General features: G+C 46.7%; 1 protein-coding gene across 1 annotated transcript in view; it reads right to left on the bottom strand.

The window, feature by feature from the left end:
* The window catches only part of RTN1 (reticulon 1), a 117,977-nt gene that overhangs the window by 35,527 nt on the left and 57,750 nt on the right, over nucleotides 1–24,700 (bottom strand). The window contains exons 2-3 of the mRNA XM_042047232.1: nucleotides 14,997–15,734; nucleotides 10,527–11,309 (exon numbers count right to left, since the gene is read on the bottom strand). Of these exons, the coding sequence (XP_041903166.1) occupies nucleotides 10,527–11,309; nucleotides 14,997–15,734 (1,521 nt within the window). The remainder of the gene's footprint in view (nucleotides 1–10,526; nucleotides 11,310–14,996; nucleotides 15,735–24,700) is intronic.

The following is a 24,700-nucleotide window of genomic DNA, read 5'->3' as shown; positions in this document are numbered from 1 at the left end:
TGGGAGAAATCTTGTACATCTTTTCCAGTGATGTTGGAGAGTTGCAGGAAAATATTGGAGGATTGGCAGCACCCAGATGGACATAATCAGTTCCCAGGTTACAGGAGACTCTGCAGAGTCAGGAAGCTGCACTCGTGAAGCAAACTCCAACACCAGCCAAAATCTTTGGAAGAGATCATTGATTCCATATAAAATCTTGTGGCACCAGCTGGGAAAGGGTTTCTCTGAGCAAGGGATATCAAAGGGTTTTCAGTGCACAGACTGAAAGAGTGAGTCAAATAGAAGCTGCAAGGAAGATGAACCCCAAAAACAGAGGCTCTGGCACCAAAGCAACCCAATTGGCAGGACTTTTTTCCCACAACAGATCCACTGCTGTGTAAAGTAGCTGCAAATCAGTCGTGTTTTTTGTCTTCTAAGCCCTGAATATGCAGGAAACAATCACTCAGTCATCTTGAGTGGAGCAACACCTATTTCAGAAGCACAAGGAGCTTTGTATGCCAGATTTTCACAAATGAGGCTCAGCTGGAGCCTCCCAGCCCCAGAGCACATGTGAAACTGGTCATCACCACAGAAAAGACAAACCTTCACCTTCATTTCTACAGCTGGTTTAAGCAACCCTGACATCCTCAAATATCCCCACCACAGGCAGGTTTGCATCTGGCAGACCTGTGGTGGGGGCAGAAGATTATTGGCATCCAAACCAACCTGTCTTCTTGTGGCATTAGGGTTTTTTTCCATACTTGTTTGTATTCCTCACACACAAATGAAACACCAGAATGACCTCTCACTGCTACAGTTCTCATGAAACCACTGAGCTGCTCTCAGAGCCAGAGGGGGAAGAGGATATTTATGATATCTCTGTGAAAGAAAATAGCAGACTAAATTGCCCAGGTTGGGTAAAGGTCAAGAGAGTTGGAAAAAACTATACTGCAGAGGAATACAACAAATAAAAGTGGTAACCAAGGTAAGATTAAGAGCCGAAGTGACAAGAACACGAGATGCTTCCTTCAGGCAGGAATTCAAGCCCTTTGGATTGTTGTATCATTGCATGACCCTTGATTTCTATATTGTTCTGAACGGACATGAACTCAGCAGCTCCCCAAAGAAAACAAAAAAATAAATCCCCTTTTCAGTCAATATAGCTATTATGTCCCAATCAGCAATGCACTCTCAGAAGCTAAGGAAAAACACCAGGAAAATCAATACCCACCTCCAGGTTTTATTCCTAATGGAAATCTATCACACACCCACCCTTCACTACAGTCAAATACATTAATTTTAACTTCATGATATCTACCAGACACAAATAGCAATACCCAAGGAAGTCCTTATTCTGCTGAACATCTGAGGAATTACAGCCAACAGGTTCGGGAATTTGTATTCCACCTCTCATTGAGACCTAGAAGTGTATTTTGTATCATAAGAGCTTAATCTTAAATTTAAATCTGACCTGAAACGAGTCCAAACTCTTCAAATGAATTAGTCAATGAAACTGGTGAAAAAAACATAATTCCCAGCTTGCAGAGAATTTCAGAAGTAGCATTTCTAGATCAGAAAACAAAACATTCCAGAAGTTCCCTGCAAAACACTAAATTTATGAGAAAACTGCACTAATAAGAAAAATATTCTGTTTTAACAAAAGAAACATATTTTGACTTTTCCTTCACCTAATCTGTATTCCACTGCATAAACTTCCCTAAGCAGCTTCTGAGCTAAAACCTTGAATTGTTATGGATGCCTCATCCCTGGAAGTGTTCAAGGGTTGTGGATTATTTTGGCCAGCTGGTCTAGTGGAAAGTGTCCCTGCCCATGGCAGGAGGTTGGAACAAGATGATCTTTAAGATCCCTTCCAATCCAAACCATTCTGTGATTCTATGAAAGATTTTTTAATATAATTTACAAAAAAAAAAAAAACAACAAACTTGCAGGTTGCATAATTTTTCTCCTTCATTATTTATGACTTGGGGTTTGTTTTTTTCCCTGTTTCTCTATGCCCAGAGTAAACACCCCCCCCCCCCTTACTTATATTGTGTCAGCCACAGAAAATCTATCATTGCTATCCCCATAGGAGGTGGATTTCTCTGTCCATGACAAATCTCAGATCTGCTGGAATATCTAGGCAAAGCATCCCTACATCCAGCCATCTGCAAAATCTGGCCACCATCAGATTGTCAGTGTCTGAAAGCTAAGTCACTGATCCCTGATACCAGCAGACACCAAAAGGAACTCTGCGTCAAGATTTTGACTTTTAAAATGTGTTTAAGCTATGAGCGATTCTGCACTTGAGGTGTGCCTGAATTACAGAAAAATCACTCGTGAAAAGAGCAGTTGTCTCCTTCCAGCCTTTCCCAGGAGCAGAACTGAGCCAGCTTTGGGTGCTCAGTTTGGTGGGGCATGGACATACACATGGATATGGATATGGATATGGATATAGCAAGCTGTGGACTCACAGAGACAAGTCTTTGCACATAACACATCTTTCCTCTCCATTCGTCATGTTAGCAGGTTCCTATTTGTCTACAGATCCTCCCCCAGCTTGCTGTGCTTGGCCTGGACTTTGCTACTCGTGGCCTTGATACTTAAACACTTGACACAACCACCAGGTCCCTGCATACAGTTAAACAAGTAGTTTTCTGGGGTTTGTTTGTTTGTTTTTCTGCTGGTCACTCTGTAATTTTGATCTGGCAGAAAGATTTCATAAACACCATTCTGTATCATATCTGTCAGAAAGGTATGCTTCTGTCTGAGTGCTGAGACTGATGACAGCTCTTCAGAGGCTGTCCCTTGCTCTGAAAGGGAAGATATATAAAAACGGAAGGATAAAGCCTATAATTTTTTATAGCTCAGTACTTAACACTCACAGGCAGTGGAGTAGACAGCAGTCCCAGGAGAAGACATGTGATCCTCCCACGTTAGAGCTATGCCCAATTTTAAAAGCCCCTCTGAGCATCCAGTTGCCGCGTTTAAGATGCTTTGACACACATGCATTAAAAGTTTGACCTTACCCAATAGATGGGGAGTAATTTTCACCCACAGAGACAAGAATCAAGGAAGGGAAGAGATGCTAGATGTGAGGCAGGCCAAATACTCAGGCTATGGATAACACAGGTGGTGGAATGAAGGGGTGAGATTTACTGAGATGTTTCTGAAGGTCATATCGAGGTCATGCTCTGGTGTATGTACATGGTGCTCACTGTGAGAGGGATTATTGCAGTAATCACCACTGATCCCAGCCACTGCTCACTCCCCCACTCTGGGGGAAAAAAAATCCCCTGTCTTTGCTTTGTTCTGATTTTTTCCAGGGTTCAGGCATCTCCTCTAAGTGACTGCTCCTCACTGAGGAGACCCTGCTATGCTCCCACCAAACCAGGACTCCAGGAAGAGCTGCAGAGTCAGCACCACTGTGTATCAGCTCTCCTTGTCCCCTCTGCAGAGGGGATAAGCAACACTGCAACCCCCCCTGAGGCCAGAAGGGGCCAAACTCCCTCCTTGCTTCCTGAAAAAGGAGTGAAGGAGAAATCCTGTACAGCGCAGACCTGCTGGGTGCACGCTGCTCATTTCCACCACCATGACCTGCACATCTCCAGCTTTCTCCAGCTCAGCTCTGGCTGAGTTATCACAGCTTGATGGGTGTAACAAGCTGTCAGGTGGCAGCAGCTGAACTGCATGAAATGGCCAGAAGTGGGGACGTGGAGCATAGCCTGCAGCAAAGGCAGAAACGTGTAGTGTTGGAGTGAAAGCTCCTCTGGACCCAGGCCCAGAGAAAAGCCAAAGCACAGGGGTTGAATTAAAACCTTAGGATAAGCTGAGATACATGAAGTCACACCAAAGTGAAATGAAAATATAGATTTTTAACTTTTAGTAGAAATATATGCTAAGTGCCTTAAACATTGAAAAGCTGCAGCAAAGAAATCTTAAACACAGTTCTTACTGCAGCAGTGTTACCTTTTCACAGAATACTTTAGACAAAACATAGATGGAACTATACTGTTCACATTTTTTAGATAGAGTGTTCATATAAACAATTAGAGCTGATAGAAACTGTACACACAAATCTATGTAATACCTATGTAATACTCGTTATGACTGTAAGAATTAGACCAGGATGGGTTAAGAAAAGAAAAACTAGAACCGTGTGTTAATTTTATGGGTCAATTAACAAATATAATCCACACTTCTGTAAGTTTAGGGAAGAAGAAGAAGAAGCTGTTTTCTGCTCGCTGTTTGCCTGCTGCTGCTACTGCTTGGCCTTATCACATAACCCCTTCAAACTCTGCCTTCAGGAAACTATGAAACTATGAAATAAAGAATTTTAGCAGGACAGCAGCCTCCTCTGCTCTTTCACCCTCGTCCAAAAAGGAAGGGTATCCCATCAAAAGCTCAACAGTGTAGCTGTGAAGTTCCCTCTCCTCCTCCATGGGCAGAGGAAGAGTCAGTGCTGGGATGGGGAAACTCCTCAAATCATAATGGCTAGAGATGATGTCAGGGGCCCAATGGTAGGAAAGAACAGAGGGAACAAGACAGTTCAGGAAGCTCAAAAACATAACCACAGAGGGGAAAAAAAAATTAAGAAACCAGAAACAGTAAAGGATGGAAGAGCGGCAACAGTTTTTGAGAGACACCTGGGAACTGGCAGAGGATCTGCCAACAGAGGCCTTTCCAAATGAGTCACAAGCATCTGTCAAGAGTGCTCTACCAGGCATCGTGGCTGTGGGCCAGGAGATGGGCTCTTGGGACCTTGTGGAGCTCCTGCCAGCCCGCTCTGTCTGAGCTGCATTGAGTGGCATCTCTCCTTCACCCTGCTCTGCCCCCTGGCAATGGCGCCGTGGTGTCAGCACCAGACTGACCCAGACTTGCAGGCTCCAACTCTCAGCTGCCCCCAAACCTCTGCTTTTGCTGAGAGGATGGACAGGCAGAGCCACCTGATCAAACTGCTTTGAGATCAACAGGTTGGACCAGTGGCCTCCACAGGCCCCTTCCCACCGGAATCGTTCCACGTGGGAGGAAAGTCCACAGAGGTTCTCCAAGCTACTCCAAGATTTCATGGCAAGGCCAGGACTAGGTTCACATGTTTACTTCTCTGGACAGGTTTTATCCCACTCGTCCTACAGCATCACAAGGTGCAGACACTCCACCCCCAGGCAGGACATCCCTCTCCCCTACACCTTTTCCAAGCATGGGCTTTCCAAAGGATGCAAAGCTACTGGAGCCCCATAAAAAGCAAACTGAAGCACAGAAAACAGATGGGCCAGAGTGTGGAGGCACTTACAGCAGATGGCACTAAAATATTAAACTAACATTACCGTATGCTTAAGCCTTGGCCTGGCTTCCTGCTGATTGCAGAGCCAGCCTGGTGAGAGCATGCAGATGAGAAACGAACCTCAGATTGCTAAAGCACCCAACCAAACATCCCCTTCCCACGGAAAAATGCCTCACTAGCAGCTCCTCCAACAGCACGGATGTGCTAACTCCATGCAGACGATGTTTAGCTGAACAAAAAAGCATTCCCATAAACTTCAAGTCTTTCTGAGATCTCTTCTGGAAAACCATTTCCTTGAGAAACTGTGTAAAATCAGTTTGTCTGTGACACCAAACGGGGGAAAAGCTCACACTGCTTGGTGCTTGTCCATTGTGGGATATCCCTGGACACCATGGGACAGCACAAGAGGCACCAGGAAGGAGGGAAAACATCTTCTTCAACCCAGGCCATTTGCCACTGTCACCCCAAAACCAGAAGTGATCCTGACTGCAGCTTGTGACACTACCCAAGAGACACCAGGACATCACACAGAGACAGGTGGCCCTGAACTTTGGTGTCCCTCATGGGTGCTCAGAGCCACAGCAGCCACCAAGGGTGTATGGTAAGGACACACATTGGTAGGGGACTGACCAGAGTAGTCCTGTGAAAGCCTTTCATAAGGCATCAAAATCAAGATGCTTCATGGCAGGTTGGCACAGGACAGCTTGAGAATAATGCACTTGAAATTATTATTTGATTTGACTGTGTTTCCAGCAGGATCCTGCCTGGAGCCTGGGTCCTGCCAGTTGTGTCATCAAACCTGTGAGTGACAGCCAACCCCACAGCCCCAGGCCTGGGCTTTCCTTTTCCTAAGTGAAATTCTGCCATAAAGCAAAAACCAAATTAAAATAAACATTACTATGAATGTCCACATCCCTTTTTTTTTAATATCCTGAGATCAGGCATCTGATCTGAAAGGTAACAAGCTGCTGCGTATTTCATTAAATGGATCAAGAAGAAGGAATCTCCTAACACTGTCACTGAAGGAGGGGCTGGGGAGAGACATGAAGCTCCAGCATAAGGGGGATCTCCTCCCAGGACCAGGTCCTCAGGCTGTGGGACACCAGCACAAGGTAAGCTAGGCTACCCTGGCAGAGAGTGACTGACAGGCACCACAAGAGAAGACCCAGCCAAAGAACTCCTTCTCAGCTTGCCTTGATCCAGGCTTCTTCTGGGCTTCTTGCAAAATGCCCCGGGCCAGAGATTTATGTTTCCAGGACAGCAGGTATTTTCTGAAATTTTCTGTATGCCCAAGCCACGTGCAAGTCCAGCACAAAATAATTTTGCAAAAGGAATAAAAAGAAAGAAGAAACGGAGCTGGCACTGTCCCCTCCTGCAGTGCCACAGCCAGATATGCTCCAAGCCCTGTTGCATAAGGGCTGTGCCCACCCCTGGGAGGAGATGCCAGCAGTGATGTGAGGGCAGCAACAGCCAAACAGCAGGTGCTTGGCTGCAGCTCTGCCTTCCCCTCTGTGCTCCACAGGAGGAGTTGGCAGCACTAACACAGGTAGCTCTGCTCAGCTCCGGCCAAAGCCAAGCCTGGGGTGCATCAAGCAAACCATCGTTCTGACCATGTGGAAAAGCAGGAGGAGAGGCTGCTTGGTGATTAACGGCGTGGGAATAGCTCCACTCCATCAAATCCTGACAGATCCAGTAAAATGGAGGTAGGAAGTCACGGCCCGTTTTTGTTCTTGCCACTGGATGGCAATAGACGTTAAGCAGAGACCACTGTGCAAACCACACATGCACTTGCCGTGCTCCACCTTGTCATTCAGGGGGTGGCCGTGGTTTCAGCACGGCCAGCAGACACACCAGAGAGGTCCAGAAGCCACAGGCTGGCAGCAACACCACCAGCAAGACTGTTCCCGGGGTCGGGTTGAACGCTGGGCTTTTCCTTTTACACAGCCTTTCCATGTCTTTCCTGCACTCCAAATAAATTTTGGCTTGCCAGCTCAGAGCAAACTCTTCTGATGAGCCATGCAAAATACATTTAATGCTATGGATGGGGGTGAAAAAACACCTGGTAGGACTACAGTACTGCACTGTGAAATAATTAAGGCTTACATGTGAAACTCATGGGTGACTGTTTTTAAATTACATATACCTGGCTGTGAGCTGGCCAAGGGCCACAGAAAGATTTACAGCGGGGTGTCAAAAACACAGCCAGGTGTGTTGAACAGCTTCATTTCATCTTGTGTAACAAGTAACAGGAAATGACCAATGCTTTTCTGATTTCTGCCTTTCATAAGTACATAGTTGCATCTTGTTAGTATTCTCTTAATGCTAGATAGCTATAACGAAGATAATTCCCTTAATTAATGAATGGTGACGCTGTTCCAGCTTTGGGTGACATCACTCTGCTGCACCTCTCTTGTGTGTCACTGCCACTTCTGCCCCTGTTCTCGTCACTTTGGCTGAGTGTGGCCCATGCCAAAGGCCTGCCAGGTGCCTCTGAGTTGGCACATGGTACCAATGCGATGCTGTGATGTAAAACTCTGCCAAGACCTCAAGTTGATGCCATGAAAGCAGTCCCTGTCCCAGTGGATGTGCTCTGCCACATCATTTCCCTGCCAGACAATGTATCTTGGGAGGACCCATGGGGATGCTCTGGTTCCACCAAGCCATTTAACACATCCCTCAGTTCACCTCTGATAACTGATAAAGTGCTGTCTTTCATGTGGATTTCTTGTGGGTTACATGTGGATTCTATGAGTGAGGGACCAGCTCTCCTTTCCCAGGAAAGAAGGAGAGCCCCCATCCACCACCTTTAACATAAAAATTTAAATATTGCCCAGACATAGCAACCCAAACAGCAAATACCTGTGACTGGGAGGCAGTGTAAACTGAACCCTGCCATCACCCAAACTTTCTTATCTTGAGCCCACCTCCCCATATCTAGAAATCAGCTTTGAAAAAAGATACACAACTTTTAGCAACAATACTCTCAAGAGGCTCTATGTTTTTGTTTTCCTTGCCTTAGGACCAGGACCAGGGTGTCTTGAGGGCAAAAAAGCACATACTGAAATAGTCCTCTGTGCACCACTAAGAAGTAATTAGCTATCTTGTAAGGAAAAGTTCCTGCCTCTACTGTCCTAGGGGAATAAAGATAGAAAACATGGACACAGGGACAAAGTCTGCTCATGCACACAGGGATTTTCTTTGACCACCATATGAGAACAAGTCTATGTTAGCATCACTTTAAGCAATGACAGAAATAAAGAGAGTCATGAAACTTAGGCAAAAAAACCTGACTATGATTGAGGGGTACTAAAAATTGTAACAGATCCTGAAATCTCAGAATTGAGGGATAGGCCACTAGCTGTCCAAATCGCACTCCCCAACTACTTTCCCAAATCCAAGACCAAATTTTTCATGTTCTGTCCAGAACAATACACACACACTGGGATTGCAGAGACCCGATGCTAGACTGAAGGAGCAGTATTTAAAGTTAATTTAATCAGCCCTACACTTGTAGGGTTTGGGCAGAGGCTTGTCTAGTCCTGAAAAATGGGCATTTGGTAGGTGGGAAAGCAATGGTTTGAGCTTAGACTATTTGTGAGGGAGATGAGATGCACAGCATGCCATTGAGAGCTCTGAGAGTCTGGCAGGAAAACACCCTTACAAGCAATAATCATGTTTCTTATTCAGACTATTAATGTCATTAGTTCATTACCCTCAGAATCAGTATTAACATATTTTGTTTGTGCTGCAGATCTTGCAGCCCTCAGCACATCATGCAAGTTCAGGCTGTTTCCTGCCCAGACTTGCACGCTTGGGTTCCCAGCACGCAGGAAATGGGTTTTAAGTGTGCCACTCACACACGCCCGCCCCATCTCCGGGGCATCATGTGGGACACGGCTGCACAAACGTGGACAGAGGAAAAAGATGCTCATTAAGCAGTGTGGGGGGGATTCTTCCCCTCCCACAATCTCTATCCAGCTGTTTGCAAGGAAGCAGCAGCTCTCTGTGTTGCAAAAACAACACATCTCCTAAGAGACAAGGGCAGTCACTGCCCTCCAGCCCAGCCAGGGGGGACGGCAGAGGGGAGGCAGGGCAGGTGTGGGGCAGTCCCGGTGTCCCTTCCTCCCACACCAGCCTACAAAGCCAGGGCACACAAAGTGCTACTTAAAGCTGACATCTTGCAAAGAATAAGGTGCCTTTTTCTCTCGTGTGGTTTGTGAACCAAGCCCATTACAGGCTGCGGGGACCCCGGCAGTGTCAGCGGTGCAGCGACCACGTGCTGCCCCTTGGTCCTCAGGATTCAGCTCAGACTAAAACCTGGTGGTGTCTCTAGAGGTTTGGTGGGTCCTGTTAGACCACAGTGCCTGGCACGGCAAGCCTGGACCTGGCTGGCTCTGCAATGGCTTTGAAGGGATTCTACAGGGAAAAACCTCTAGCTCACCTGGAAGTGTCCTGCCCTCCCCTTTCACACCACTGGATTCAGGAGGGGGATCTCAGAGGAGCACACAGGATGTTCCCAAAGTCCTGCAGAGCTGGGATGAGCCACCCACTTCCCTGCACTGGAAGCATCCTCATTATTAAGGATGGAGAGTGTCAGCTGCCATGAAAAAGGTTTGTTTGAACTGCACCAACTCCAGCATTGTAATTCACTGAATGGTTTGAGTTGGAGGTGACCTTAAATATTATTCAGTTCCAACCCCACATCCACAGACAGGGACACTTTCCACTGGACCAGGTTGCTCAAAACCCCATCCATCCTGGCCTTGAACACTTCCAGAAATGCCCAGACTCACCAAACCCAACTCCTCTCTGCCAAATCTTTCTCTTTCTTTTCATAAATGCATCCTGAAAATGTTTACCCCCACACTTCTGAGAGGTGCAGGACCACATCCCTGATTGCACCCCTTCCCTGGGACAAGGCAAGTAGTATTTCAAAGGAAAGATGACCATTTGTTCCTCTTTGTCCTCCAGATGCCTGATGTACAAATCAGCCTTTACGATACTGGGGTTACTGCACCATCCCATATTTATGTTTAAGCCTAAAAATTACTGTTGCTGGTATTTTTTTTTTTTTCCCTAAGAGGATGGGCAGGTCAGTGATGATGTGTGCATGGTCACAGGCACGCCCAACTCCCACCTGAGGGTATCCTGTGCCAGCAGCTCCCCCTGCTCCGCACTACAAACACCTCCCCCGCAAGGAACAGGCGCTTCTCCCTCCCCCTCCTCTCAGCAGCACTGTGAAAACCAACATAACATCTGCATTTACCTTTCTGCTTATTTAAAAACGGCAGTAGGAACGAAGCCAATGGACTTTTTTTGCCAAAGTCCTTGGAAGACACTTTACTTTGGTTAACAACAGTTTCTTCAATGGGTTTCTTCAGGATTACTCTTTCCTTCAGCTCCTCGGTGCTGACGGCAGAGGTCGGGGGCTCAGCAGCTACTTTTGGTGCAACAAAGGAGCTTTTCAGGTAGGACGAGGACTCTGCCAGGTTTTCCCTGTTCATCCTGCTCTCTGTCATTTTACTGGCCTCGTAGTCTGAGGCGTCAGTGCGCGCGTTGTTCTCCTCCTTGATAATGTCCATGACCTTGGGCTTCATCAGAGGGGAGTCCTGCTCCCTCTTTGGGCTCTCCTCAGAGGCCGAAGAGGCATCGCAGGACTCGATGATGAGCTCGCTGTCGAGCTCCGCCTCCCGCTCCTCCCGCAGAATGCTGTACTGGATGGAGGGGGAGGCGGGCGACGGAGGGGGGCCCCCGATGTGGCTGAAGGTCATGTAGTTGGAGTGCAGCACCTCCTCGGCAGCCAGGGGGTCCTCTGAGACCAGCTCGATCTCCGAGTCGCCGGACTCGGCGCTGCTGGCTTCGTTATCGGCGTGCGAGGAGGCGGGAGGGCGGCCGGGCTTGGCCCGCTGCTCCCTCTGCTCCGCGGCGGGGGCTGGCGGCCGCTGCGCCTCCGAGGGCTCGAAGGAAAAGCTCTTTGCTTCCTTGATGGCACTGATGAGTTCGTCCTCCGACAGGCTGCCTTTGCCCTGCGACTCTGAGCCCGACGGTTCTGCCACATGGGAAGAAAAAAAAAAAGAAAAAGAAAAATATTAAGAGTCTTATTTTCTGGCTGTTTAGGGAACAAACGGAGTAGATTTCACAACAGCACGTATCCCTCTAGCAGGGCTGGGGGCACAGGCACAAAGTCTCCCTGTCGGGGTGACTAATGAAAGTAACAGCTTGACCTTATGCAGCATTTCCCACGCCTTATAAAAGAAGCATCATTTACTGAGGAAAAAGCTGAGGTACAAGGCAATGCTGGTCACTGCTTGACCAGTGGCTCAATGACATGCTTTTCACCAGGAAAATCACCAGTCAAGAGGAACATGGGCTCAGGACACACATGACAGCATGTGACTGTCACCAATAGAGATTCGTCTGTTCTGGGGACAAATACACACAGGGCTGGTGGGTTAAGCTGATCCTAACAACCCATGTGTAGCTACCTGTAGTTTTGCCAAACTTTCAGGTGTGCAAAGTTTAAGACCAGAAACTTCTCTCAATTTTTTTTTTTAGTTGACTAGTTAGGTTTTTTTATTAATTTGGGGGGTTGGTTTTTTTCTTTCAGGGTGTGGGTGGTGAACTCTCAGCTTGCTTTTAGCTCAGTGGGGTCCAAGAATGAAACCAATTTTTTCTACTGTAATTCTTAATATCATCATGAACCAAATTAACCAAAATAATGACTGGCTTGTCACCCAAAATTGGAAACAAAACAAAACAAGAAAATCAACAACCTAGTCTGCATTTTCTGACTGCAATTCCCCAGTCACATTGAAACAACCATCAGGCACACATGTAAATTTGTCCTCTGCAATCCTGAGCGTTCATTCCCTAATTTGAAGTCATTATTAGTGTGATGGGGTCACTAAGTGGCACTGCAGGTTGTGAGGAGTCAAGAAAGCCACCAGGAGAATAAATCCCCAAGTTTTCCCCTGCAGATGCTGGTGAAGAGGTCCATGACAGGCCAGTGCCTGCATCCACAAGGTTGGGTACCACAGCCAAGGGGAGGAGGGTTTCCAGCCCTGTGGTTGCAGATGGTGCCCCGAGGTGACCTGCTCAGCCTGACTTTGTAGCCCCTGGCATCAGCCCCTGAGTCCACCCAGCTGTGCTGGCCACACCTGGAAGCTCCTTTGCAACAGAGGGTGGGGAAGAGACTGTATCAGATGGGACCTGGGATGAAACAGCACCAAGAGTGCCAGAGTTCAAGCAGCTTTTGGACAACACTCTCAGGCACACGGTGGGATTCCTGGGGTGTCCTGTGCAGGGCCAGGAGCTGAACTTGATGATCCTTGAGGTTCCCTTCCAACTCAGAATATTCTATGGTAACTACTATTTCTGGGTATTTCCTGATTTAATTTCTCATGGCAGCAGCCCAGATGATTTCTTCCTGATCATGTACCCTCCTCAAGATGATTCAGGTAAAGGGGGATGTTTCAACAATAGCACACCTGTGCCATCACATCCTGTTGGGAGATGGGCAAGAAAAACCACCCCTCCAAGCAATTCTGGTTTCTGCACATGCCAATACACATCATCAGTGATATTGTGTTTTGCTGGTACATCTGCAGCTCCTCTGACAAAACAGCTCTTGTAACACATCCCTTTCACACAAGAAAATCCTTCTGCACCCCGGATTGTGGCTGCAGACAGGATTAAGGTGCTGGCACTGTTACAAAGCACTCCTGTCTGGATGCTGGGAAGTTTCTGGTGCATTGGGAGTTTGTGCATCCTTCTCCTCTGGCTGCAGGAAGCTGAGTGAACCACACTGCTCTACTGCATCACCCCATGAGAGCATTTTCTCCCTGAGCCATGACTGAATCTGGCATGAGTCCAAACAGGCCTGTGACTTCCAGCCCTTGTAGCGCAGCAACGCGCCGTCCCTGGGCTTCACCCTGCTCCTCCCTGTGCTGGCAGTGTGTAACTCTCAGCCCTGGCACTCACCTTGTGAATAAAACAGTCCTTTGTGGCCAGCAGCAGGGTGTCACATTTACTGCTGACACTGGGAAGTGGATAATACCCACGGCCTTTCAGCGCCAGCGCAGCACAGAGACAGACCATGTCTTCCTTCCCCAGAAAGATGAGGGCCAGAAATTAAAAGCAAAACGTTTTCAAAAGTCTTGATCCAAGCAGGGGGTGACTGGCGGCTTTGCCAGAATGCTTGAGGGGCACCTAGGAGCCACGACTTTGCTGGGTCACTGGGTGGGAATAGCAAGGGCAGGTTTTAAATTTCTTCTTAGCGGATGAATGCAGGGTCTGGGCATGGAACATCCCCAGCTGCGGGAAAGGGGGGAAAATCCAGAGGAAACACCCCTTGGGAGCCAGCCTCTAGAAGAAGATGCCACCTTCTCTCCTTAACACGATGGATAAGGAGTTTTGATGGGATACAGATACTGAGTGTCCCCAAGGCAGCCTTGAACAGTCACCAGGACTGAGTAAGTAACAGTGCCTGAAGTCCTTAATTACCTTGTAGCAAAAAGTGTAAATCGATGAACAGTGGCATGTCTCAGGAGTAGTGTGTGATTTCACTCAAACAAAAGAAGAAAAATGTGGCTCTAAAGTCTATTCATTATCTAAAGTTTCTGGCTGATGCAGGCAGAATAAATTCACAGCTGTGGTGGACTCAATCTCCTTTTTCTGTGTGGAAGTGTACAAATGCTCCCTCACTTTTCTGTAGGAACCAAGTATTTCCCTAAGGGGAGGTATTAGTGTAGGTGCCAGACTGCCATTTTAAGGAAATTCCATCTTTTTTTTTCTTAAATACTTCTAAATGACTTTAAAGCAGTAATTTCAGCTTGGGGATGTTCATTGTCAAATGTTCATTGTTAAAGGGTTTTGATCCAGGACATTGAAATTTAATTTTCAGACTAAAAATTCTGTTTCTTGTCACAGAACTTTATTCCTTTTTAAAGCACTTTGTTACTTTCATATTTTAGCAGTGTAAGATAGGGAAAATGAGGAATAGACATTATGCACTACTGCAGTAATCAGACAATAAGAAAATTTATAACCACGGGATTTTGGTGCCCTCCGATAGAAATCAGGAGTCTTTTAAAGAGACTGGCCCTTTGTCCCTCCAGGCCCCTTTGCAAGTGAGGTGACGGCATTTCCCTCCTCAGCACTTTATAAAAGCGGCACTTTCACATGAAAACAGCACTGATTTTTAACATTTTAATCTTATTTCTTCCGGGACAAAGAGGTGTTAAGCCAACCATTAAAATTTTTAAAATATGAACCCAGTCACTTGCATTGCCCTGATCTCACACACCTCATTTCCCTTGGGGAATCTGGACAGCCAAGGTGACCAAGAAACCTCCAAACCACCAGGATCCAGCTCAAACCATGGCCTAGATGAAGATACCCCCAGTGATGCCCACAGGCACAGTGCTTCCCCTCGAGGAGAGATCCCTGAGGACTGTCTCAGCAGGCCTGGATCCCTTTCCATACAGCAAGGGCAGCCCATCCTGAGCAGTGTGCTGTGATGGGGAGCACAGTTTGCATCCCCCTTCACTTTGGCTACACAAACTGGTGCCAGAGCAGAGCACAAACACCTCCAGCCGTGGAGACTTGCCAATGTCCTCTCACACCCTGTTACACTCACTCCAAAATTCCATGGTAATTCTCCAATGTGCAGGGCTACAATTGCAGCCACTTTCTGAATAGCAAAACCCCCAGTGCCCTGCACCAACACCAGAATTACCTGTGCCAGAGGAGGGTGGTGTGACAGACCCTGGGCTGTCATCCTCCGGCTCCGACACCGTCACCATTGGCACCACCTCATGGCTCGGCTTCAGGCCAGTGTCTGGCTGAGTCGGGCTCGACTCTTTGCTGGCAGCTTCCTTGGTGCTTTCTGTCTCAGTGAGTGTGATCTTGACAGGGGTTGTAGCCACAGAGGGACTGTGCTGACCCCCAAACTTTCTGTCTTCCGGCAGGTCTTGCTCCTTGGCTGCCTTCGTGCTCTCGGAAGGCGTCCGCGGAGGTTCAGCGGTGTGGCTGGACCCTGCAGGTGTTCCCCGGTACTTATCACTAAGGCCTGGGCTCTCGTCTTCTGAATCAGAGTCATGTTTTCCTTGGGACTTTATTTCTTCTGATCTACTTATGTCCATGTATTTATAAGCTTCTACTTTCATGGGATCTGCTAAGGTTTTGTCAACTTCAGCAGACTCTGCAGGAGTCATCTCTATTCCCGAGTCTGAGCTAAACAAGCCACGGGACTCAAACCCAGTCACATCTTGAACAGGATGCCCCAGAGTGTTAAACCCCTCCGTGCTGCCTGAACAGGAAATAGGGGTATTTTCCTGCTGATAGATGCCCGTGAAATAGGTGGAGTCCCGTGGGGTGGTGTAGTGGACATCGGAGATCAGAGAGGTGTAGAAGGAGTTGTCTCCTCCATTGGCAGTGGAGCCGTAGTCAAAGAGATGTGATGAGCCTGTGACACCTGAAGCAAACACAGAAAAACGAGGCACAGTAAGAGACAAATAGCTGTATGCATCAAGCTTTCTGCAAAGCCACACTCACTCCCTGCTGATTTTAGATTTGGTTTGTGAACCAGACTTGACCTTACTCGCAACCAGACTTGACCTTACTCGCAAGCTCTTGGGGGCTGTCTCTTTCTATACCTTTGGGCATCAAAGTGGCACATCTGTCACACAAGCCTTCCAGCTGCTCTTCTATCTTTAAGTAGTTATAAGGATCCTGATAGCAACTAAGCGCTCCTGGCCAATGTTTGCCCAGTCTGTGAACAAAAACTTCCTGTGATTGCAGGATCCTCACAACATCCCTCACAATACAACCCAGGGGCTCAGCATCCAATATCCTTAAAAGAAATCTAATGTCCAATACAAAACCAATTTTTTTTTTAAATACATAGAATTAGAGACGTTTCATACAAAGGAAATTTTCATTAAGTAAAAAATTCTCCTGGACAGAAATTGAGAGGGAAAGTTGCCAGGCAGATTTAGATCACATTTTCTCTTAAGAGTAGCCACTCTAAATTTGTGAAACACCACGGCAGAAACTAAACATCCTCATGCAGTGATTTCCACACATTCAGAAAGCTGTAAGCCCGTGTGCATCATCTAGAAATCACGCCGGCATGAAGGTGGTTAAACCCATGCATCATTTTCATACGCTGCCTCTGATTCCCTCTGCCACGCTCTCAGTTCCTGGGGATGACGCTAATTAAATTAGAAACAGCGGCCACTCTCTCTCTGCAGCATTAATACAAAGCACAGCTCAACGACGGCAGCAGCGAGATCCCCCCTGAGGGAGGTGGGAGAGGGATTTCTGTAGGGGCCGAGGGAATGGGATGAGGAGGAACAAAGCCAATGTCTGTAGGAGCTGGTGCCCATGGGAGGGCGTAGCCTGTTAACCCCTCGTGTGCTGAAGCATCTCAGGGTCTGGCTGGCTTTCTCCGGCCTCTGTTCATCACCTGCAAGGGACGTGGGGCTCCCGACCTGCTCCACACGTGCCTGGGCTACCACACACTGTGCAGACTTCACTGTAATACTAAAGGGACACTGCTGCAGCAGCAAAGCCAGAAGCTGGGAAATGTCAGTCCGAAAGCTCCTGAGCTACTTGCATTTGAGTTATTTCCTTTCTCATTGCACACAGAGAATGATGCCACCTCTAAACACCATCACAAATGCTTTTCCCCACAGCCCTCCATGCATCAGGCACGTGCAGCCCATTTAGTGAGCCCTGAAGGAGTATTTTCCCTCCTCTAATACTTCAGTGCTGTAGCTGAAGGCTTTATTTTACCGCACAGCCTCATTGGATTTGACACACACACACCCCCCAAGCCCTGCACAAAGGCAGAATGATCATTTCCCTCATTGTATTTTTGCATTGTTCAGTGTTGCGATGTCCTGCAAGCAACTTCTTATTCCTGGATCACCTCCAGGGTGGGAACAACATGCCCCTCCTATTACAAGGGCAAACCTGTTAGCATAGGGGAAAAGCAACCCAAAAGTGCCTCTCCTTGCTTTTCAGCCTACCTGTGCTACCTGCTCTTGTGTCCCCATCCTCCCTTACTTTGGGTGGTGCTACTACCCACCAGTCCTCCCTGCCAATCTGCTCCTGCACACACCACAAAGGCAGCAGCTCCATCCCCTCAGCCAGAGATTTGTAGCAGCCTTTGCCACAGGACAGCACAGAGCAAGGGGTGCTGCAGCCAGCAGGTGGAAAATCATCCATTCCCAATCCTTCCCAGCCTTCAGCTGGGTGTTCTCACTGCTGTGTAGTGCTGCATAGAACTTTTCATAGAAACATTTATCAACAAGGCAAGCTCTTGCCTCAGAGTGGTGAGGGTCACTGTGGAGATTTTTCCTAGACATGTAAACTTGGGGCTTATTTCCCTCTCTCCATCTATGCAACTTTACCTACTCTACATTTCACTATTTTCCTGCCAGCTCACTCAGGTCTGCAAGATGCTGTTGTAACTTGCTGCAGGCAGCTCCCATCCTCCAAATAACTCAGTCTCAACAGTAAAGCTACGTGAGAATGAAGCCTAAGTGGAAAACCACAGCAAAAGCAAAGCAGAATGAGGGATAAACTGGGCTGCCCAGCACACAGGTTCTACCTGAGGTCATCCAGTTCCTTGCAAGGACAGCTCACACCCAGAACACATTTCTAAATGAGCAGTAGGCAAAAAGGGAAAGGTTCTATTCCTTGCAAATGCTCTTCTTGCTGAACTCGCCTTTTTGAAAATTATCCATAAACAGGCTTGGATTTTCACAAATGTGTTGGTTAGCTGGAATTATCTGATGCATTGTTTACGCCAACATATTTCAGGCTGTGAATTGCTGACTACAGACTTTTCATGCTTGTTGCTGCCAGTATCTGCTGTTTGTAATTTACTATTTGTCCTGGGTGAGTGGCTGTCTAAATCCCGGGGTTTCAGGGCTGCTCTTTCATTAAATGCTTCCTCAGTGCCTCCTGGACCTGATCCAAAGCCCACTGAATCCACTAGGAAAGTCCCACTGATTCTGAGTGGCTGTGGACCAGCTCAAGATGTCTGTGGAATACTTTCTTCTCATGAGGAATACACTGTCACAACACCATCAGTGGGCAAAAACCCATTCCTATAAATATCCCACTATTGCTAGGAGTGAGGGAGCACAAACAGAGTCATAGGAGATTGAAGCCGTTGCCAAACCAATATTCACAGATGCTGTTCACAGCTTTCATTTGTGCTTTGTCCACAGTACATGGGAGCCAGATGCACAAGCATTTGCAGCTCTTAGCAATGCTGATCAATAGAGCAGTGAAAGGGTTTCTAATGCATTTGTGTCATTGCAGGAGTTACAGCGAGCCAGGGCAGCTCACAGGAGAGCCACGGTGATAAAGAGATGCTGGGAAAATACCACCCTGTTCTTTAGGTTATTCCTCAGCAGAAAGAAAAATAACCCTGAAATAGTCATTGAGACAAACATCATATTTTCAAATAGTACAAACCTGGTACTGTAGCAGATGTTAACACAAGAGCTGATGTAGAATGGAATTACTGTCAAACATAAACCTTTTCTTTTCTTTTCCTGCAGCAGTTTTGCAAATGAAAACAGAAAATGCATTTCCTACTGGGGTTGAGGAGAGAGAGTTAGTTACGGGGTATGTGAGCACATTTGAGCAAGGGGAGGGTTCACATTAGCAGGACATATGGGGATCCCAACTCTCACGGCGACAGCAGAGTCAAAAGCACTGAAGACAGCTGAAATTGCCTAATTAATAGGATTTTATGTAACTCCCTATTTCCACTGGGAATGATTTAAAGCCATTGCTAAAACTGCCTCTCATTTGGGAAGTGTGAATCTATCAGCTATTAGGCTGGCTCTTAAAGGCATGGAAACTGATAATAGCTGAGCAGATTTTTGCTGAAGAATGGTGTATTCAGAGCTTGATGATTAAGCAATGCCCCCTCTGACTTTAAGTTTATTTGGTTCAATACCCGTGGGAAGGAGAAGCCTTGAATAGCACTGGTAACAGATGACAGTATCAGGTCTGAATTTACCCTTGTTACAAAGGTTGGGGTTTTTTAAATCTGGATTTCACTCAAAACTACCCAAAAACCTGCCTGCCAATTCAGGTGAAGGAAAGCTATTCAGTTCCTGAGAGCAGCAGTTGTGCTGTCTCGTAACCCGAGCCCTCGGGAAATAATTTCACTTCCTGCAACCAGCTAAGAAGTAATGGGTCCGATTCAATCACTCCAGCACAGCTGAGATGCTCAGCAAGTTACATGTGTTTTCATCAACTGCAAAGGGAAAAAAATATTGGAAAATGACTGTTTTGTTTGCTCAGAATAAGTGAATGCTTCAGAAACCCTCTCCTACAGAACTGGGTTTAGAGCCATGTAGCAATTGAGACAGGAAATAATTAAGAAATCATTGGTTCCATGCAGAGTAGTTCTTAATTTAAGAAAAGCAGCTGAAGACCAATTTGGATCAAGGCAAGCTGCACTGCTGCAGCATACTGGAAGAGGGAACAAAAAGTTAGCTGAGGATCACGGACAAGAAAAAGAGCTGATTTGAATAAAAATGAGTCTTTTTTTCCCCCAACTAGAGTATTCTTGGCCTTATTAAAATTGATCACTCCAGAATATTGTGCTCAGCTTCCAATAAAATAACCTTATTTCATATTAGCCTGTCAAGCTTCACATGCAGCTCTGGTGATCTTCACTGGCACAGACAGACTAATATTTGAGGGACCTGGTCTAGTGGAAGGTGTCCCTGACCACGGCAGGAGGTTTGGAACAAGATGATCTTTAAGGTCCCTTTCAACTCAAACCATTCCATGACTCTGTGACATGAAATTTCAGTTCCCCAGAACACGTGGCAACCCCTCAATGTGAGGTTCTGTATTTATTGCACATCACTGATTTGGTCAAAACTATTAATTTTTCAGAGAACCAATCTTTAATTAGGTGATGCTGTTTTTACAGCCTGAAGCTGTGCAGAGAAGAGAAAATCTCTTTGGTTGCAACTGGAAGAATCAAGGTTTCAGCAACCTTTTCAGACAAAAAGCAGAAGCAAGCAGCTTTCAGCAAATTCCTGTAAGTCTTTTAAATAGTTGGCTCTGACTTTTTGCTTTGGATATTGAGCTTCAGGAGTCATTATTGACTGCAGTGCTGCAGGGTCTTCCCAGCTCTCTCCCATGGCAACAAGGTCCAGCTTATCCCATTTGAACTGACCTGCGGTAATTCATCAATTAGAGATGAGAACAAGGGGAGTACTCTTGTTTGACTGGCCTCAAATGACACTAGAGGGTCTTTCAGGCCACAGGTCACTCCCAGTACCTCAGCCCTTCAGGTGTCACCCAGAAATTTTAGATAAAGAGGCCAAAGCTAAGCAATGAGCATTTTCCAAACCAGCAATTCCACTCTGATCCAGGACCCTCGAAGCCACCTCAGAGCTCAGGGATATGCAGCAGCTTACTTTCAGCACTGAGACTAAAGCCTGGCTCTTAAAATCATATCTTGTATTCTCTTAAAGGCTCAAGGAAGCAGTGTGGCACTCTGCCAAGCTTTTTATTTTATAATTACTCTCTCTCCTTGAAAGGCTGATTTCATAGCAAGGCTGTGGGAGCCATGGTGGCATTCCATGGCATTTGACAGTGGTGCAGGAGAGTCCCATTGCCCAGGAGTTGCCATCACCTAAACATCAGTATCTGGAGATCAGACCCCAGCTGGGGGCCCTCTCTGTTTCCCAGTCCCATATATGCAGTTTACATTCCAGCCTCTCCTTCATTTCTATCACTCAGCCACGACCATTAGGAAAATGTATTGTCCTGCTTTCTTCCAAATACACAACAGAAGTAGCCATTAAACAGTCCTGCCTTTTTTCTCTGTACCAAATTTACAATTTTGTCATCAGTCACAGTAAAAAGCCTTTGCTTAACCTTGGCTTCTTTTTTATTCCTCACTTACACTTAAGAAAGGAGAAAAAAAAAAGGGAAATAATTTTTTTGTGTTTTTTGACCCTGATACACGATGTCTCATGTTTTCCTTTTTTAGTTCCCCAACTCAGTTACCTTCCTTTTTAAAACTCATAGTATCTTACCGTATTCTCATCTGTATCCATACACATCTTTATACAGATACTCGGTGCTACATCACTTTTCTACACCTCTTTACCCTACCCAGACAGACCAGCAGTCCCAAGTCTGTCTCCAAATTCAAAGCACACCATTTTCTTGGATCCAGACCAAGCTGTTTTTTCCTCTCTGCTTGATTTCAAATTCAACCCAAACCTCAGGAAAGCTCCAGATTTCTGAATATCCTTGAGCTGTACCTTTCTGGCAGTGACAAGGGCAGCTTGCATGAGTGGCAGAGACATCTCTCAACCCCAACACAAATCACATGATGCTTCAAAATAGTCTGGCCACCCTCAGGGATATTTGAGTGTACCACTTGGGAGTCATGTTCTCAATTCTGCAAGACCCTTCAGCGTGAATTTTCTAACCCCAAACATTTCAATACCCAAACAAAACTGAAGAGTACTTTAGCAGCTGTGTATCAACTCGAGTAGAGCTCAAAACCCAAATGCCTGAGAATTCTAGTGCCAAGAAGAGGCATCACTGTGCTGTGGATAACACCCCTGGATCAGCTTCCAATGTTCCCTGGATTAGCCTTTCTCCATGGCCAGAGCCAGCTGTCAGCCCTGAGCTACCCCATCTCCAGATGCTCTAGGCTAGACAGAGAAAGCAGCAAGCTGCCTGCAGGAGAGCTGCAACGGAGCATGCATCCCTGGAAGCAGTGCCAGCTATTCCCCAGCTGCCAGCAGATGGTGCTCTTTGTTTTAGCTCAGGATTCCCAAAACTACTTCACAGGTTAGCAACTTCCTTTCCTCCAGAACTCTCATAATCCTGTCTGCAACAAAGATACATCTCCCACAAATCACGTTGCCAGACATGAACGGCCACACCCCGAGAGTCGTTTGGGGATTCATTTGCACAATAGATGCTACGAGAAAACCAAATGTATCGGGAGGATACACGATCGTATTCTATTATTCCTTCCCCCTGGTTCTCCGCGTGGTCCTGACTGTGTTAGGGAAACACAAAGCAGCAAGAAGGCTGCTTCCCGCTGTCTCCAGCAGCTGACAGTCTGTGCCTCAGCTGCTGGGGACAGGAGTGAGTCGGTGCCTCAGCTGTGCAAGTTATTCATCCTTCCCATTGAGATCCTGCAGCAACGAGAGGAAACGTTGCCATGGCAGGTGCTGTCTCCTGCACAGGTAGGAGGGAAAAAGGACAGTGTGGATAAAACAGGCTTAATCCTATTGACACTTTGAATACTCCATTGATTTCACTGGAATGGCTTCTGATTCCGCCCCATTCCCCCCCCCAAGATGGAAGTGAGTCCTAAATTCAAACAAGTTAATGAAAAGCTTTGGTGCATGTAAAACCTCTCCTCCAGGTCATTTTGTAGAGGCTATGAGTTACTTCAGCCTCCCAGTTGGAGTTTCATCACTTTTCCACAGCTTTAGCTGTCTATTGTAAACAGGCATTGCAGCTTCCAGATCCAGGGATACCCAATCTCAATCCTCTACACGATAAATATATGGGGGAATGGGGGTCAGCTGGGATCCCAGCTCCCAAAAACCTTGGCTGCTGAGGATCAGCAACCTTTATCAACTCCCCACCTTCTTGTAAGCACAGAGGCTGGAGCAGGGGACAAATCCCTTTCAGGATCCAGCCCTTGGAGGCCCTCACACTTTTGGCAGTCTCCGTTTGCCTGGTTGAGAAACTCCTCTCAGCAGCTAGTGGAGTGCTACAGCCCCATTTGTGGGACAGATGTGTAGGAAACACTGCTGAGCTTTTAATAAGATTAAGACAGGTCTGTTCGGTCCCAGCAGGATATTAACAGCATCTTGGTTTTGGCCACAGATTCTGCACCACAGCAGCTACTGTCTCCCTATCACTGCCTCTCCAAAAAGATACCAGGGTTCATCTTTTTGCTGCTGCTGCGTAGCCACTGTGTGTGTTGTGGTGCACCCCAGACCAAGCCAAGTCAAATAGAGGAGCAGAGCTAGGTTTGGTGTTGCTGAATGTCCTCAGCTCCCATGGACATCCACGGAGCTCACAGCACCTGGCAGGGTGAGACTTAATCTCGTGGGTTGGAGCCGCACATTGGGTGCCAGATGCACAGATATACTGACAGCTTTTTACCGGCTAGGCTCATAGTTCAATGCCTTAGGAAGCCTCGGGCAGCCTAGAGAGGTAGCACGGGCAATCCAGCATTTCAGCAGCTCTAAAAGTGACAAATGTATTAGCTGCAAAGCTGATACCACCAGCAGAAGCAAAGAGGGAGAAATACAGCTTTTGGGTTGCCTAATTTCTGCAATTAGAAGCTTTCAAACAGAAACAGACGACAAGATGTTCTCAGAAAGGGTGCAAGCCAAAGAGGGCAGGTCCCCCCTTGGTCCTTTCTTTTATTCGGAGAAGGGGAAAGGGGAGGACTGGGGGGCGGACCTGGGGTGACCGGCCAATCAGACACTGCTAAAGAGTTTGAGTTACATTTGGTTTTGCCCACGCTTGGAACAAAGGGGTTCAGAGCACATGGCAGAGGCAAATGTCCTGGGGAGGGGGAAGGGAAGCTCGGAACAGGCAGCAACAGCAGGGGATGCTGAGCAGGTGCCCCAAAGCCAACCATCAGTGTGCAAAGTGAACCCATCGTAAATGATTCAGCACTTCCCACCCCCGTGTGACCTCGGGGCTTTCTGCTTCAATAAATGGTCTCAGAGAGCTCCAATTTGACCTGGCAGGAAAACCCTGGCATAATGTCTGTGACAGCCCTCCACAGTACTCTGGAGAGCATGAAAAATCCAGGGCATTTTAAAAGGAGGCCTGAGAAAGCAGAATAATGATTTGAAATGTGCACAAATTTGCAAATGCTGCTAGATGTGCAGCATTATTTAAAAAAAAAAAAAAAAATATATATATAATTTAGTGAGTTAGCAAAAATCTGGTTCAGGTAAAAAAGGTTTTTTCACTCCAGTGATAGTAACATGACTGGTTGATAGGTTTCAATGACACCAAGATACTACCTAAAATACCATCAAATGCAATTTCCTGAGGATAATTAAAGCCCACTTATAAGATTAATTCTTTCTTATTTCACTGTAGTCACATTTTCCCTGGAATGTTAAAACTTCACTGAGCCCCATGACAAAAATACTCTAAGCACTAAGTGAATTAGCACCTAAATCACGCTTTTCCATTACCCGAAATGGGACCCAACTCCCTTTAGAGCAATAGGCTCCAAAGTATCTCACAAAAGCTGGATGTGTTTGGTTAAGTCTCGTTCGTCTTTTAAGTTTTAAAATGCCTAAATCCCATCTCCAGCATGATTCAGGAAATTCAGATGCTCACTGTTTTTACCCCCAGACTGCTCCAGAGCAGACAGTCATGCTT

This window comes from Corvus kubaryi, unplaced genomic scaffold (assembly GCF_017639235.1).
Source record: "Corvus kubaryi isolate FWS band 111438036 unplaced genomic scaffold, C.kubaryi_AGA036_p1.0 66, whole genome shotgun sequence".
NCBI classification, from domain to species: domain Eukaryota; kingdom Metazoa; phylum Chordata; class Aves; order Passeriformes; family Corvidae; genus Corvus; species Corvus kubaryi.
This window is presented reverse-complemented; position numbering and strand designations above follow the sequence as displayed.